This window comes from Falco biarmicus, chromosome 7 (assembly GCF_023638135.1).
Source record: "Falco biarmicus isolate bFalBia1 chromosome 7, bFalBia1.pri, whole genome shotgun sequence".
In the NCBI taxonomy this organism is placed as follows: Eukaryota; Metazoa; Chordata; class Aves; order Falconiformes; family Falconidae; genus Falco; species Falco biarmicus.
Genome location: NC_079294.1, coordinates 69,445,521 through 69,461,225, shown reverse-complemented (window position 1 = coordinate 69,461,225; position 15,705 = coordinate 69,445,521). Strand labels below are relative to the sequence as shown.

Sequence of the window (15,705 nt, the reverse complement as noted above, 5' to 3'; positions counted from 1 at the left end):
CTCCTCACACAAACAACATCTTGTCAGGACAAGCTGCGGTATCTCCGGGCTGTGGTGCAGCCGTCCTCGCCCCAGCTTGCTGTCCCTCTGTGGGGTTTCACCATGAACTACCGCGGCGTTGCCGAGACCTGCAGCATCAGCCCTGCGCATTTGGGTTCAGCTGGTGCCGGTGTCGAGGGCTCGGCACAGCCCCGGCGCGGCGGGTCGGACCGTGCGGTGCAGACGGTGCTGTGTGACAGCGCAGCCAGCTCCTCTGCTCCGCCGGTCCTTGGGCTCCTTTGAACGTGCTCGCTTCAATTATCTCTAATTACACGCGGTGTATCAGAAGCCAGACTGCTTTGAACCTGAAAGAGAATTTGCGCCGTTTCCAGGTGCAGAGCAGCAAGCCGCCCCAGCCACATGAAAAGTTGATATTTCTGGAACTATTAAAGAAATGTCTTTTAATGATTTAATAAAATAGCCAGCGTAGCAACGAGTCCTTTCAGATGTCAAAACCCCAATCCAATAAACCATTGCTCTGATGACTGGCTTCCTCAGATGCATCATCAGAGAACGATTTTCCAAGGCAGCCTGGGATGGCCATAATGATGGAGCCGAGAGGGGCCTTGAGAAGGATCGTCACTGCTCACTGGCTCTGGCTGGGACAGCCACCGGGATCCCCACTCGCCTGGTGTGGCGATGGCCAGAGTTTGCCCTGCTCCATCCCCACCACAGACCACAGCGTGTGTAGAGACGAGAAAGCCACGGTGCATCTGAGGCAGTGACAGCAGGGCGATAGTCCTATTTATTTTGAGGATGCTGGTGACCTTCTGCAAGCAACACAGATAAATGCTGGGGCAGGCAGCATTGTTCTCTCTTAAACCAAGAAATAGAAACATTAATCATCTAACCAGTCATTTATCATGGTTTGGGGGCATTAATTTGATGGTATGTCATTTCCCATTTGGTTTGTGTGTTGTGGAGGTTGCATTCAAAACACCTTCAATTAGATGTAACTAATGATATAGAGCTATTTTAAGGACCGATGATCCCTCAGAGCAGGAGGTTGCTGTGACCAACACAGCCACCTCTGACACCAGTTAGGAGCAGGGGGATGAGAACGCATCCCTTACTGGAGGACAAGCTACCGCCAGCCTCCCTGGGCTGCTGGGCTACCCTGGCCCCAGCCAGGGCTGTGGGACACGGGTCTGCAGCCTTGTGTGGCGCAGGGGTCTTGCCTCATGCTCAGGAAATCATGAAACCCCCCCATTGCCCATGAGACCCCCCCTTCTTCCTACATCCCACGCAGTCGGTGGGCTTGTGCAGACAAATCCGGGAGAAGTTTGCTTGGTACCCAAGAATCATGTTTCCCTCCTACTCAACAGCCAGCTCGTAGATGCCAGGCTGATGTTCCTCATCACAGCGATCCCTTCTCCTCGGAGGCTTATTTGTAATGCAGACATTGTGGGAACGTCCTGGACCTCATCTGCCTCGCAGCTACCCCAGCAAGGGAGGACTGAAGCCTGCATCCGAGAGCGGGACAAAGAAGAGCAACAGCTTACAGGCTTTGTCCTGAGGGTCCACAACAACGTGATGGGGGATGCAGGTGGACGAGGTTGTGATGGGGAAGGGGGCAGGGAGAGAGGGATGAGGAACTGGGGACCACCGCTCCCATTGGAGCCTGAGCAGCCATCTGGGGATGCTGCAGTACTGAAGGTCAAACAAGTCTCTGGAGCTGGGTGAGCCGGGCGTTTGGATCAGGACCAGGCAAACAGAGCCTGATCCTCCTCCCTCCCTGTGCATCTTTGCATGAAGGCATGCAGACCGCAGTGCCCAGATCAAAGATGTCCAAAGGAGAGCCAGGCCTCTGAGGACGTAGTCCCTGGGCAGGGAAACACCCTGCCACCTCGGAGATGAGCATGCCCCAGCCTGCAAGCACCGTGCCACCGTGGCCTCGCAGAGGAGTCCCAGCCTGGTCGCGGGCCAGGGGCTGAGCGTGAGTGCCGGGCCCGGCCATTAGGTGTGGGTTTGGTTCCTGGCTCAGCCGAGGTCTCGTTGCACAACTGGGGTGAAGCACATAACCTCCCGCCTCGCTCGTTTGACTTTGGAGAGCTGTTAAGCCTCTGAATGGAAAAGCACCCCGTAATGACCCGGGTTATTAATGGTTGCTCAGGGAGTAATAGCAGAGCTGGGCAGATCAGAGGAGCTGCCTGCAAACAGCCCTGTCATCCTGCCTCGGAGCTGGCCTGCAACACCCTTATCTTTCCCAGACTGGGGCAGCTCCTGAGCAAAGGCTGCCCATCGTGCCAAATTGCACAGCGCAGCAGGCAAACACTCATTAGGTGCTAGGTGGAGCCTACCAAACCCGTACTCAAGGGCCACCTAGACCACAGCAAAGCCAGGCTGCAGCATCAGTCTGAGCTGTCAGCACGAAGCAGAAGGAGCTGCATTACCACAGGTCGAAGTCAGAGCTTTGCTGTGCCTCGGAGAAAATCTCTTGCCGGGAGAAAAGCAAGCACCTGCCCTGCGGCCGTGCATGCAACACACCCTTCCCACCGCAGCAAGTCATAGTGCTCGCTAATGCTCCCTAGAAAGTCCTGTCTCCTAAAGACCTGCTCCAAAGCAACCCAGGGAAAGGCAATTGCTGCCCTTTTTAGAGAGGTGGATGATTTACTCCAGTGCCTGGAATGATTCATTCGGAGTTGGTCTGGTCTGTTTGGTCAGGGCCGTTTTACAGGCTGGGCTCTCAGTTCCTGGTGCAGCATCACCTCGGGGGCCCTGGACACGGCAGCTCCCGGGTTCCTCCGATACGGGGGTGCGGTGGGTGCCAGAGGGACTGCCTGTCTCTCATGCTGGAGACCCCTGAGTGTCCCCGCGTCCCTGGGCAAGCGAGACAGCTAAGGAACAGGGAATGATCCAACAGACATTTGACCTTCCCTGTCTGAAGGCTTTGTCAACACGAAGAGACTGCCTGGAATAGATGTTGCAGAATAAGCTGTTCTGTTGAGCTGTTTGAGGCAGAGAAACCCTCATTCCCTTTTGCAGGCTGGAGAGCCTATAAAAAACAACACAGAGTAAATTGCAAATGTGTCTTTTTGCACCAGCTTTTGGCTTTTGCATGGAAAATGTGGCCGAGACGAGGGCTTTAAATAAAAAGAGATGCTGTCCCTGGCTGCAGGAGGGCATCCTGCCCCGGCTGCTGGCCGGCTGGCTTGAAAGGCCGGACCGATGCTAGCCAGGCTGGAAATCCCGTCTGAGCCCAGCCTAGAGCCAGGCTGGCCAAGGGAGGGGGGAAAGGGGGTCTGGCCCACCCCGACTCATGCACCGAGGCCGAGGTATTTTTGGGGTGCAGGTGCAGGCTGGTGTGGGTGCAGGGCTGCACCCCAGCAGTCACTCCCATAGCTTTTCCCCTGGGAATTGCAGCATGCCCAGGCTGCCTGCGCAGTGGGGTGAGCCGGGCAGGGCTGTGCCCCACGCTGAGCACCATGCCCAGCACCTGCCCCCTCCCATGGGTCCGGCAGCGTGCGGGCGGGCGGGATGGTGCCCGTGGCGAAGCCTTCCCAAGGAAAACGCCACCAGCTCCCACTCCTGTGTCGATGGGCAGCTCGCCTGTGTGGGGCTGGCACGGCTGCTGCCTGACACTGCTCCCCAAGCGCCGTGCCGAGGGCGTGCTGGCGAGGCCACGCTCGTTAGGGATGCCACAGCAATGCTTCTGTTGTTCACAAACCCCACACTGTTGTATTTTTGCCCCGGCTCCAGGCAGTGGCCTGGCTGTCTCTGAAGAGTGTGAAGCCCTTCTAAAACTTTCCGGCTAGCTGACAAAGTCCTCCGTGATGTAGCGGTCCCAAGTATTTGCTTGATCTTCTGTTGCCACACATTCTTCCGAGAACAAATCCGCACAGCAACGCGCGCACGTCATTCTCCTCCGGAGAGCTGGCTGCTTTTCTCCTGTTATAAACCAAAGCTGACAAGTGTCAGACCTCCTGCCAAATTCGCACTGACTGGCATTCTCATGAGTGTTGGTCAAACAGTAAAATCCATTCATTTGTCTAAAAACAAACCCACAGCATTCTCCTTGTCTCGGGTTGGGACAAAGTCTGTGCCTGTCTGCTCCCAATGCCCTTCCTATGATGGCAGCGGGCATCGCCCCCTTCTAACTCCACAGCCGGCACAGGGATGGGCCCCACAGGGTGGCACGGCTGCAGCCCCGGCCCCCCCAGCTGGTGCTTGGTGGTGGAGGTTTAGGCAAGACCCCTAGAAAAGCAGCAAACCTAAAGCTTGGGAGTTATTGGAGGTGGGAGGTGGCAAGGCTGATGCTTCAGCTGGGCTTGGCTGCGAGCACAGGGCTTGGTCCCCTCCGTCCTCTGGTGCTGTAGCCCCAGCACCATGTCCCCATCCCCAGGACCCACCTCTTCCCTCATGGACCCTGGGAGGCTTCGTTCTCCCTGGCCACGTGGCAGCGAGCGGCGTGGCCGACCCTGCGTGCATCGCTGTGCTTCTGGCTGATGGCAGCACCAGGGCTCACTGCTCGGATTGATGTGCGTGCGTACGCTCTTCGTGTTTGATTAAATGTTTCTGAGGAGCGAGATGCTTCGTTTCCAGACCAGCAACAGATTGAGCAACAGAAGCATCTCTCTCTGTTGTGGAGCCTTCAGGAAGCTGTGGGTATTTTTTTTAATTTTTTTTTTTTTAAAAGATGCTGGAGATGTGCTGGGAGGAAAGCGGAAAACACAGGGCGAGCGTCGTGCAAACCTGGCAGCTCCTGTGAGCAGCTTCTGCTCAGCCTTCAGTTGGGATAAGTGGTGGATTTGAAGGCTGGGTGCAAGTGCTGTGGCAGCCGGAGCCGCTTGGAGCTGGGTGCCCTCGCTGGCTGGGGGAGCGGAGGCCTGGGCAGTGCGGTGTGCTGCCCTGTCTCCTCAGGCAGCCTCTAAGGGAGGGCTAATCCCACCAGAGGGAAATCACCAGCTGCCCACAGCAGAGCCGGTGGGCTCCCGGGGAAGGGAGCATCCCTCAGCCCTGCAGCGCCCAGGCAGCTTTTGGGGCAAACCTTCTGCAGACGAATGCTGTGTTTCATTGGGGATGATGAGCGACCTCTTCATCTGCTCCATCTTCCATCTTCTTCTCGCTTCGGTGAAACGCCTCAGACATCCTCACAGGCAGCACGTAATTGTTGGCCACTTCACTGAAAGCCCAGCGCTGTTGCCTTGCCAGGGTAAAACAAGCCCTTTGTTGAACCTCCAGCTCCCAGCCGGCTCCTTCCCGGGGCTGGAGAGCACAAGGCAGCCCGGCTGCACAATGCTGGAGCCCCGCCAGCGTGTCGGGGCATCCCAAACCCCACGCTGCGCCTTTCATCCCGTGTGGGTGGTACTGGGAGACAGGCTCTCCCACGGAGCAGGGGCATGCTGAGGATGGGGGGGCCCTGCTGACAGCCCCCCGCTGGGGCCAGGGGCTCTGAGCCCTTCCCCTGAGCAGGGTGATGCTCCAGGGTTGGAGACGGGGGTACCCAGGCTGTGTGGGGCCCTTGGCAGAGTCCCACCGTGGGTCTTGACCAGCCTTGGCTGCAGCAGAGCAGGTACCTCCCTGAAGGACAGTTTCCATTTCAGAGCTGCAGGGAGACTGCCCAGGCGACTCTGAAATCAAACCTGTCCTTCATGCAGGGTCCTGTTCTTCTGCAGCCGTGGGCTCGCGCTGGCCTGTGGTGGGTCAGGGGCTCTGTGGGTGCTGCACCTTGCTGCAGGAACTGAAAGGCCCCCAGGGCCTTTTCTGGGGGCTTCTGGACGGCTCAGAAATTACCGCTTCTCCACTGAAAGCTCACTGCTTCAGTCCTGAGGCACATGATTTAGAATCAGGCTATAAACTATGGTTTAACGAGCCAAGGAGTGGGGCGCGCGGGGACGGAGGGGTGCTGCCCACCCGTGCTGGCAGCCACCTCCTGCCCACTGGCCAGAGGGAAAGAACCCTGTCCCCGTGGGAGACAGCGATGCTGGCTTTGGGCGAGCAGTGGGACTGCTGCCAGGGGTTCCTGCAGTCGTTATTCCTCCAGAGAGAGACCACAAAATAGCTCCTGCCCAGCAGATACTGGCTGCGACTGAAACCAGTCCCGAGCTATGGCTGAAACCTGTCCCAGGCTGAGCCCCAGACAAATGTGCACGGCTCTCATGTATCAGTGGTAAATGTCTTCCTGTTTAAAAGCTCTCAAAATCACAGGGGTAGCTTGTTTTGACATTTGATTAGCCACAGAGAACAACTTGAGAGTGCTTGAGTGAGTGAGTGAGCAAACTCAGAAGCAATCCTGGTGCTGAATGCTCGGGCCTGTTAGCGATAGAGGCGTATCGGGCAGGGAGGGTGGGCACCGCTCCAGGGGGAAGATAAGTGGGCTGCTGGGGGAGGCGAACGCGAGCAGAGGAAGTGGTGAGTGAAGTCAGCTGAAAACAGTTTCTTTTGCTCGCTCTGACTCATAAATTTCATTAATACCCAGCTTTGCTCGGGAGCGAGTGGCTCTGTGCAGCCCTCCGTCCCCCTGGCCCCGTGCACGCTGGAGGGGGGGCTCGGGCTGCTCAGGACCCAGGAGGATGGAGACCCACCATCGGTGAGCGCTGGGGCTGCAGATCACCCCGCCACCCCTCGCTGCTGGTGGCCTTAGCAGGTCCGGGGTCAGGCAAAGGTGCCACCACGCTGCTTGTCTGGTTGGTGCCGGTGTGATGCCGCTGCAGCCCCAGCTGTGCCAGCTGTGCCAGCTGCTGCCAGTGCAAGGGCCTGCGGGCAAGGTAGTGCTAGATGGGCAGGAGCATCCTTGCCTGCAGAGCCCAGCCCGGCGCGGGCAGCCACCCTCCTGCAGCCCCCCAGTCATGAACTCCCGGGGGTTTGGTGTTTTTTTGTTGGTTTTTTTCCCCCCCCAGACCTAAAACGTGTTGTGTCAGGTTGGTCAGGACACTGCAGGGCTGTTTTCCTTTCCCTTGCTATCACTGCTATCAAGTAGGAGTTAACAGCTCTTGTTTATACAATGACTATCTGGCCAGAGGCTGATTTAATACCTCCCACTCCTTTTAAGTGCAAATAGACTCTAATGTGTGTATTAGACTACTTGAACGGCTGTTCTGGTGAAATACTTGCTTTCCAAATAACTTATCTGCAGTTAATGCTGGGGAGAGGAGAAGAGCAAACTTCTTTAGCATTTAGCAATAATAAAAAGAAAACAATCCGTTTAATATTTTCCTCTTTCCTTGGCTAAGCCTTTAGTCGTACAGAGCTTTCACAGGCGGAATCCTATAATGGTTTATGGGCCGCAGCCCTGATTCAGCAAGTTGCTTATGAGCATCCCCAGGCCTGAACCCAACAGCTCTGGCAGGTGATGCCACATCTGGGGACAGGGAGCTGCACAGCCAGGCTGCCACTGTGCCCGCTTCCAACCTGGCACAGATGCCAGCCCCATGCTACCGCCATCCCACATCCCTCCCGGTCCCCGAGCTGCTCGGTCGGGCTGGAGTGTGGCCACCGGTGGGGCCGGAGCGGTAGCCGTGCTGCACAGGCAGCCGTCTGCAGCCACGCTTGGCAGGAGAGACAAAGAGTAATATCATCCCTGAGCGAAACTGCAGAGTTTCTGCTGAGTCACAGTCATCAGGGAACGGGGAGAGCAATTACAGACGAAAACTGGGAAGGCATCCCAAACAAATTGGTTATAATTAACAAGTAGAAGAATAACACCAGTAATACCATTAGCAGGCCCAAAAGCCATTTGCAATATAATATCTATAATTAGACAGTATACAGCAAAAGCCTGGGCTGAGCTGCTCGCCCCGGGAAGGGAGGGCAGGTGAGCATGGGGAGCAGAGTGCCGGCGGCGCAGGCTCCGGGGGTGGCGAGCACCCACGAGCACCCGCGAGCATCCGTGAGTATTCGTGAGCATCCGTGAGCAACCTGGCTCCGGCCATGGGGGCGAGAGTCTGGCGTGGGGCTGGCCCTGGCTCTGGTTCCCAGGGAGGCTCAGCAGGCCCAGCTGAACCTGCTCTCCCCGCGGAGAGCGGCCAGGCTCTCCTCTGCCACCTCCCTCTGGGTCGCACCTGGCGTTAAATACACATAAGCACATGGTGTTGCTATCCTGGGAGCAGATGCAGTGCCGGGGCCCCAGCGTGACCAGTGCTGGTTGAATGCACAAGGCCAGCACTTCTTTGGGCTCTGCTGAAGCCCACCTGTGGTCCAGGGGGTCCCTGCGAGCTGGGAGACTGGGGCAGCACTGGGACTGGATGCAGAGATGCAGGGATGCAGGCAGGGGTCAGGGAGGCAGGCTGGGGCAGGGAACACCACTTCCCTGCCTGCAAAGAGCTCTCCGATGCCCTGTTTTCCCCATCTGGATTTGGACACCAGTGAGTTGTTTGACAGAGCCGGCAGTGCCGGAGCTGCTGGGTTTGGAGCTGAGCTGCAGCCAAGCCCCGTTAGCGGGTGCGGGGTCCCATCCCTCCACCAGCTCCTCCTGTTGGACACAACTTCTTGGCCAAAACTTTGCAAATGAGTGGATGGGCTGAGGCTTTTCTGGCAGGCGGGATGGCAGCTCTTCCAAGCTGCAGTGCCACCGGGAGGTCCTGGGGCTCTCCCTTCCTCTCTCTGGCACTGTCTGTCCCCATCTGTACCCCCCTCACCCACCTCCTTGCACCTCCCAACCCAGCCACAGGAGGATGGGGGAGATAACATTTGCTCTGGAGGCTGGGGCCCTGGTTCGGTGCTCGGAGGGGTTTGCAGCCAGTCCCCAGCGGGTTTGCTGCCTCCCAGGCCCCCCTGCCCAGGCAGCCCCTGGCTGGGCCACTGCAGCCCAGAGGCGCTGGGCTGGGCCGGCGCGGGGATTGCTCAAGCAAATCCTGCAGATGAGGGTGATGTCAATGGGAGTTACGGGGTAATCGGGGCCTGTTGTGGCAACACCAGGAACCGACGCTCTTCCCTATCTCCGCCTGCGCGCCAGGCTGCGGGGGCTCGGAAACAGCCCGGCAGCTTCTTGGCGGTGCTGGATGCGGATGCGCGTGTATGGCTGTGGGGGGCAACTGCGATGCCCACCGCTCCTGCCGCTGGCCCAGAGGACCCCGGCACGCTGCTTTCAGTTTCCTATAGCTGCTGTGGAGCAGAGAGAAAAGTTCTGCTTAAACCTTCCGAGGCATTCGAGGAGGAGCGCTGCATCCGCAGGCTGGGGTCCAGGCTCTGAGCCCTATCAGGGGCTCAGGCCCCTTCCCACGGGAGGGCCCCCCACCTCTCCGCCCTCCCGCAGCTTTGTGCGGGTGCATTTTTCCTACCTGGAGCCCCCATCTTTGCTCTGGAGGGGAAAAAAGGAAAAACTGGAAAAGCTCGAGGCCAGCACACAGTCTGTTGTGTAGATACTCACTCGCACTGGCTGCGGGTGCTCAGAGCATCACTAGTGGGAACACCCAAAACTGAGAGAGGCTTTTGCTGACCCCAGCCCTTGCGAGGGATCCTGGGGCCAGAAGCGGTTGCAGGATTGAACCCTCTCTTGCCAGGGGGGCTATAAAACCTTACTGCCAAGAGCAGATAAACCCAAGCTTCCCCACAAAGCAAAATAAACTTGCTGATAGCTCTCCCGGCTCTCCGTGGTCGGTCATTAGTATGCGTTTCACTGCCTTCCCAGCTCTGAAATCCTTGTTTAGATAAACTTGAAAGCTAAAGGAAATTTGGCAGGCAGGGTCCTGCCCTGTGCGGAGGGCAGATAGTGTCACCTGAAATGTAAACACACACTATTGACTGGGGCCGGGACCAGCTTGTCAACGATAAAGCCACCTCTCGGGGCAGCTGCCGTCACGCTGCCGGGCACGGGGAGCACCGCTGGCACGCGGGGTGAGCTCAGCTGGTCACGGTGGCTGGGGAACGAGGTGGGAGCAGAAGTGACCCAGTGACCGGTGGGTGTGCGTGTGCCTGCACGTGTGCGTGCGTGTGCCTGCACGTGCGTGTGTGCGCACACGTGTGTGCATGCACAGAGGTTTCTCCATTTTCCCCCCTTCCACCTTCTCTCACCAGCAAATCCAGGTGGACGGATGAAGCCGTGCTGAAGCTGGAGCCAGCCTCTTCCAGGGGTCACGAGACACAGAGCATGTGAAGAGGAGACAAAGTGTGGTGGAGGGAGAAAATCGCGTTTCCTATCACTGGCATTGCGGACCCGATGCCTTGCAGGGAGGCTGGAGGTGAGCAGGATGACTATGGCTGTGTGGGACCCTGCCAGTTGCAACAAACCTTATCCCGCAGGATTCTTTCCATCCTGTTTCCTACAGCTGCAGCACGGCCCGGCCCTTGGGAGCAGGGCTATGGAGGGGCTGCGTACGCCCACCGCTGGGCTGGGGCCAGCCGGGGTGGCCGATGCTGCAGCATCGATGACGAGAGGATGGGGTGCCGTGGCTCTTGACCCACACGGGCTGTTTGGGAAGGGGAAGGGCAGGTCGGGCAGTTTCCCCAAAGGGTGGCATTGCGGTGGGGACGAGACGGTGTCACAACACCCCGTGCCCAGAAGCGGAGCCTGAGGTTTCTCCCCAGACGGGGTGGGTGAGGACATCTCCTGTTCCCTTTCGCACAGCTGTGAGAGCTCGCAGGTGCCAGGGCTGCAAGCCCACAGTGTGCCTGGGCATCCTGGCACAGTGGATGGGGCACAGCTTGGCCAAAAGCACCCATGGGACACTGACAACCTAAGGGAGGGACCAGCGCATCACCCTCAGGACCCCCAACACCTTCTGTGCTCTGCTCACCCTGGGGTGCTCCACTGCCATGTCCCTGTGGGCAGCTGCCCTTTGCAAGGCACCCGAACGATGCACGCGGGGGCTGCACGGGGCCACTGGCCTTCGCTGACCATCCCTGCAGCCCTCATCCTCATCCTCATCTGGGGGGGGCTGGCTGTCCCAGCTCAGGCAGCAACATGCTGGGGAGAAGACCCCCCTCTTGCCTCCCTCCTGCCCCGTGTCAACCCACTGAGGAGGGATGTGACATCCCCCGTCTGCGGTGACAAAGGCACCTGGTGGCAGCGCAGGCTGGCTGGCTGGGAGAGGAGCTGGGGGCTTCTCCCACTGAGGCTTTTCCTAGGATCATTAAGAGAAAAAACCCCCAAAATCTCAGAAAAAGAAAAATAACTTATGGGAAAAGATCACAGTTTATAATTGGGATGTGCAAATATCAATTTAAGTAGATTTTAAATCAATATGAACCAGAATGTTTCATTTCACCCTAATAGTTCTTTTTTTTTTTTTCTTTTTTCAAACAGGTGAGTTTTAATAAGCTAAAATAAAACATCTGCTATTTCAGTGCAGTCCTAGTGTGAGGAATATCAATTAACAAGAGGCATTCTTGGTCGTTTGAGTTCACCACAACAGCGCTGGAGCTACAGCTAGATGGGAATGTGAAGAAAATTACAACCTTTTCGGGGAAACCATTAAATAAAAATCAGAATTTGTCCATAAGTACCGCTGGGGGAGGGAAGCGGCTCATCTAATGTGTTCTATTTTCAGCAACGAAATGAATTCTCAGTGCAAAATCACTGCTTTTCACTCCTGTCCCCGTGTCCCTGTGTCCACGGAATCAGGCTCCAGAGGGCCCCTTGGGTGGAGGCTCTGGCTCGGCCCTGCCATTGGAGTCACCCCATTTATTTGCATTTTTCCAGCTCAGTCGGGCGCAGGGTGAGGATCCGCAGGGAACACGAGTGCTCAGCGTGGGCTTGCAGGGTCTCAGCACCCAGCAGCACCCACCCTGGCCCCATGCTGCTGCAGCCGCAGGGTCAGCACGAACCTGCCGGGGGGGGGGGGAAGCACGGGAAGATCAATAAACCTTCCTCAGCTGTGAAAAATTAACAAATATCTGCAAACCCAAGAGCAAGCGTGGAGGCCAACACACAGCGATTGGAGAATTATCACGGGTCGCTCCAGCCTCCATCAGCTTGAGGAAATGGTGGGCAGCTCCAGCAGCCTGCTGCTGTGCTGGGGGGCAAGGGCAGCGTGTTCTGTCCTCAAGGGTCACGCGGAGGGGAGGATTTTCAGGTGCTGCTGCCTTTGCTTTGCCATCCTCCTGGGACCGATGCGAGCGTGTGACACCGGGAGCATCGGTCACGTTTTTCCACTAAATAGATGTTGCCTTGGATGTACTCGGCAGCGTGAACTGCCAGGGAGAGCACTTTACAGGAAAAATAAGCACCGGTTTCACCGCTAATATTTCCAGGGTTACCAGTTGCCATTAATTTTTGCTGTTTCTCCAGGCACAGGCGGTCTCAGGAGACCCCCGGCGTGGCTGCAAGGGCTGCGGGCCCACGCTCGCCCATGGTGGCTTGCATGGGAGCTCTTCCTGCACCTGCTTGCCTAGCACAGCCTGCCCGGGGCTGCGGTCCTGGGGGGGCTCAGCACCCCCCTGTGCACCCCGACATGCACCCCCGCTTCGCAGGGAGCTACTGCCTCTGCGGGGGGAAATCAAAAAGGAGCAAAAGGGAAGGGAAATTAAAACCTCGGCGGGGGGTGGGGAGCAGGGAGCGCAGTGGCTTTGGCTCCGCGTCTTTAATTCCGCGCCGGGTTTTGCGCGCTCCCACCTCCCCGCCCGCACCCCACGTGGGGACAGGGCGGGGCCGGCCGCCTCGGCCAATGGGCAGCGCCGACGCCTGACACTTTTTGCACGTCAACAGCCGGAGCGCAGCCAATTAGCGGCGGGGCCAGGCCGGGGGGGGCCGGGGCACCCCCACATCCCAGGGGGGGCTCCTCTAGCCCCCTGCCCGGGGGCCGGGGGGGGCGGGGGGGCGCGTTCCCCGCGCAGCGCGACCACCGCCTGGGGGGGGTATTTTTTTATTTCCTTTTTTCTTTTTTTTTTTTTTTTTTTTATGAGGGGTGTGTGTGTGGGGGTGTTTTGATTTTTCATTTTTTGTGTTGCCCCCCGCCCGCCTTTTATTATTTAGATGGACGCGTTTCATTACTGGGGAGAAAAACCTAAAATATTCCTTTGATACACAAAATCAAATTGATATTTAGCCTCTGCTTACTTCTTTATGCGCGGCTGCCCGCGCCGCGCGGCAGTGACAGATTGTTTGAGCTGGAGGAAAAGCCATCCCGAGCTAATTAAGCCGCCATGCCGGGGGGGCTGCGGGCGGGGGGCTCCGCGGCAGCCGCGTTTGTCAGCGCTCCGGCCCCGCGTGGCTTTGATTGACAGCGCCCCCCCCTCCGCGGCTGCCCGGCTCCCTTCAGCCAATAGAGTTGAAAGAGCCGAGCGCTCGGTGGGGTTTGATTGGTTGAAGGGCGGGGGGTTTGCTGAGGGGGCCCCACGTGGGGTAGGGAGGCTCCGTGTGACGTGAGGGTGAGGAGCCATTTTGTGTCGCCATCGGCCGGGCCCACGCGTGAGGATGCGGAGGGCCGCGGGGGGCCGCACTCCTGCCCACCGGGGTTCGGCGCCCCCCGACCTCCGTACACCCCCGGCCTCCGTAGCCCCCCGGGGCTCCTCACCCCCCGCCCCGGGCTCGCCCCCCCGGGCTCAGCGCCCCGGGGTCAGCCCGGCCGGCCTGTGCGCCCCCGAGGCGGCGTTACCCGCGCCCCCCGTTACACCCGGTTCCCCCCCCCGCCCTGCCCCGGTAGCACCGGGCAGGGCCCAGCCCCCCCCCGGCCCCCGCACGGCCAAGCGGCGGCCGCGCAGCGGGGCGGGCGTTACGGTGATACAGCGGCGGGGCCGCACCGGGAGCGCCACCGGGACCCCACGGGCAGCGCCTGGGCCCCACCGGGACCCCACGGGCCGTGGCGGGGCCCCACGGGCAGCGGGACCGGGCCGGGGCGGTGGGGAAGCGGGGCGTGGCCTGTCTGGCTGGGAGGCGTGGTTTACCGAAAGGGCGTGGCCTGATGGGGGCGTGGCCCGCCGCCGCCGCTCAGTCTCTCATCGTTTCAGACACAAGTCTGGGCATTGTGACGTCTCCGCTGTAGTCGCCCAGTCAGCTGCGGGCTTTTCTGTCCCCCACGTGGGTTTTCCGGCCGGCTATTGGGCGGCGGCGGAGGGGCCGCCCGGGTTTTGTTCCCCCGCCCCGCTTCGCCCCAGCGCTCTGGCGGCGGCGGCGCGGACCGCGTGCTCCGGGGCTGCCGCGCTCCGCCGTGCGGGGCTCCGCTCCGCGCTCCGGCACCCCTCACCCCGGCACCCCCCGGCCGCGGGACCCCAGCACCCCGGACCTCGGGGCAGCAGGAGCAGCAGCAGCATGGCTTGTGGAGTTACGGCGATACCGGCTGGACGCAGCTGAACGGCCGCCCCCGGGCGGGGGAACCGCGGCGGAGGCACCGCTCGCACTTCGCATGCCCGCGGCGCCCGGGAAGTCGGATGTGTACGGCCTTCTCCCCCCTCCTCCTCTCCTCCATGGCCGTCGTGCTCCGGCGTTAGTTCCTGGCTTTGCTTCCCCCTTCTTCTCGCAGCAGGAATCCCGCGGGATCCTCCTTCCTCCGGGGCTCCTTTGGTTGCGTTTTGTTGTTGCTTTTTTATTATTTTTTGTGTGTGTGTCTCTGCGTGTGGTTTTTTCATTTTTTATTTTTTTTTTTTTTGAGAGCGGCCGCCGGCAGGCGGGGGGGCGAGGGAGCGGAGCGCCGCGGGGCGGGGGGGGCCGCACCTGGCCCCGGCGGCTGCGGGCAGCTCGGCCGGGCTGGGCTCCGCGGGCGCGCAGCGCGGCCCCGGCGGTGCGGTGGCTTTGCGCGGGGGGTGGGGGGCCCGCAGTCAGGCCTGCTCCCCCACCCCCCCCGCCCCCCATCCCCCCTCCTCCGCCCCCCGCACGGACTTTTCCTCTCGTCTCTTTGTTCCAGTTCTCGGCCTCTCCGGGAGCGCTCCGGGCAGCAGCGCACGTCGCGATCGCCGTAGCGAGGCACGGCGCGGCTGGCTCCAGTGACCCCCCCCCAGCCCTGCCATGTACCCCCAGGGCCGGCACCCGGTGAGTCCCGCTCCCCCTCGCCCCGCTCCCCCCGCTCCGCGGCCCCGGTGCTGAGCGCCTCTCCCTGCAGGCTCCGCACCAGCCGGGCCAGCCGGGCTTCAAATTCACCGTGGCCGAGTCCTGCGACCGGATCAAGGACGAGTTCCAGTTCCTGCAAGCCCAGTACCACAGGTGAGCCCGGGGGGGCCGGGGCGCGGCTGCGGGCAGTGCCGCTCCCCTCCCCTGCCTGCCCCTGCCTTGCCGTGCCTCCCCTGCCTGCCCCTGCCTTGCCGTGCCTCCCCTGCCTGCCCCTGCCTTGCCGTGCCGCCCCTGCCTGCCCCTGCCTTGCCGTGCCGCCCCTGCCTGCCCCTGCCCCTGCCTTGCCGTGCCGCCCCTGCCTGCCCCTGCCCCTGCCTTGCCGTGCCGCCCCTGCCTGCCCCTGCCCCTGCCTTGCCGTGCCGCCCCTGCCTGCCCCTGCCCCTGCCTTGCCGTGCCGCCCCTGCCTGCCCCTGCCCCTGCCTTGCCGTGCCGCCCCTGCCTGCCCCTGCCCCTGCCTTGCCGTGCCGCCCCTGCCTGCCCCTGCCCCTGCCTTGCCGTGCCGCCCCTGCCTGCCCCTGCCCCTGCCTTGCCGTGCCGCCCCTGCCTGCCCCTGCCCCTGCCTTGCCGTGCCGCCCCTGCCTGCCCCTGCCCCTGCCTTGCCTTGCCGCCCCTGCCTGCCCCTGCCCCTGCCTTGCCTTGGCGCCCCTGCCTGCCCCTGCCCCTGCCTTGCCTTGGCGCCCCTGCCTGCCCCTGCCCCTGCCTTGCCTTGGCGCCCCTGCCTGCCCCTGCCCCTGCCTTGCCTTGGC

At 60.7% G+C, this 15,705-nt stretch overlaps 1 protein-coding gene and 1 long non-coding RNA gene across 9 annotated transcripts in view; both read left to right on the top strand.

Annotated features, from left to right (window-relative positions):
• The first annotated feature begins 9,778 nt into the window (after positions 1–9,778).
• LOC130153128 (uncharacterized) lies at positions 9,779–11,418 on the top strand. The gene is made up of 3 exons (XR_008823228.1): positions 9,779–9,875; positions 9,994–10,157; positions 11,222–11,418. It is a non-coding gene; the product is annotated as an uncharacterized LOC130153128 (long non-coding RNA).
• Positions 11,419–14,028: 2,610 nt separating this feature from the next.
• TLE3 (TLE family member 3, transcriptional corepressor) overlaps positions 14,029–15,705 on the top strand; it is a 31,670-nt gene continuing 29,993 nt past the window's right edge. For 5 of the 8 annotated variants that reach the window (XM_056346450.1, XM_056346451.1, XM_056346448.1 and 2 more), the window contains exons 1-3: positions 14,030–14,338; positions 14,757–14,881; positions 14,952–15,052. In XM_056346450.1, coding sequence (XP_056202425.1) covers positions 14,858–14,881; positions 14,952–15,052 — 125 coding nt within the window. In that variant the 5' untranslated portion in view covers positions 14,030–14,338; positions 14,757–14,857. Of the gene's footprint in view, positions 14,339–14,756; positions 14,882–14,951; positions 15,053–15,705 lie in introns of all 8 variants that reach the window. The other 3 variants (XM_056346452.1, XM_056346447.1, XM_056346445.1) reach the window with 2 other exon arrangements.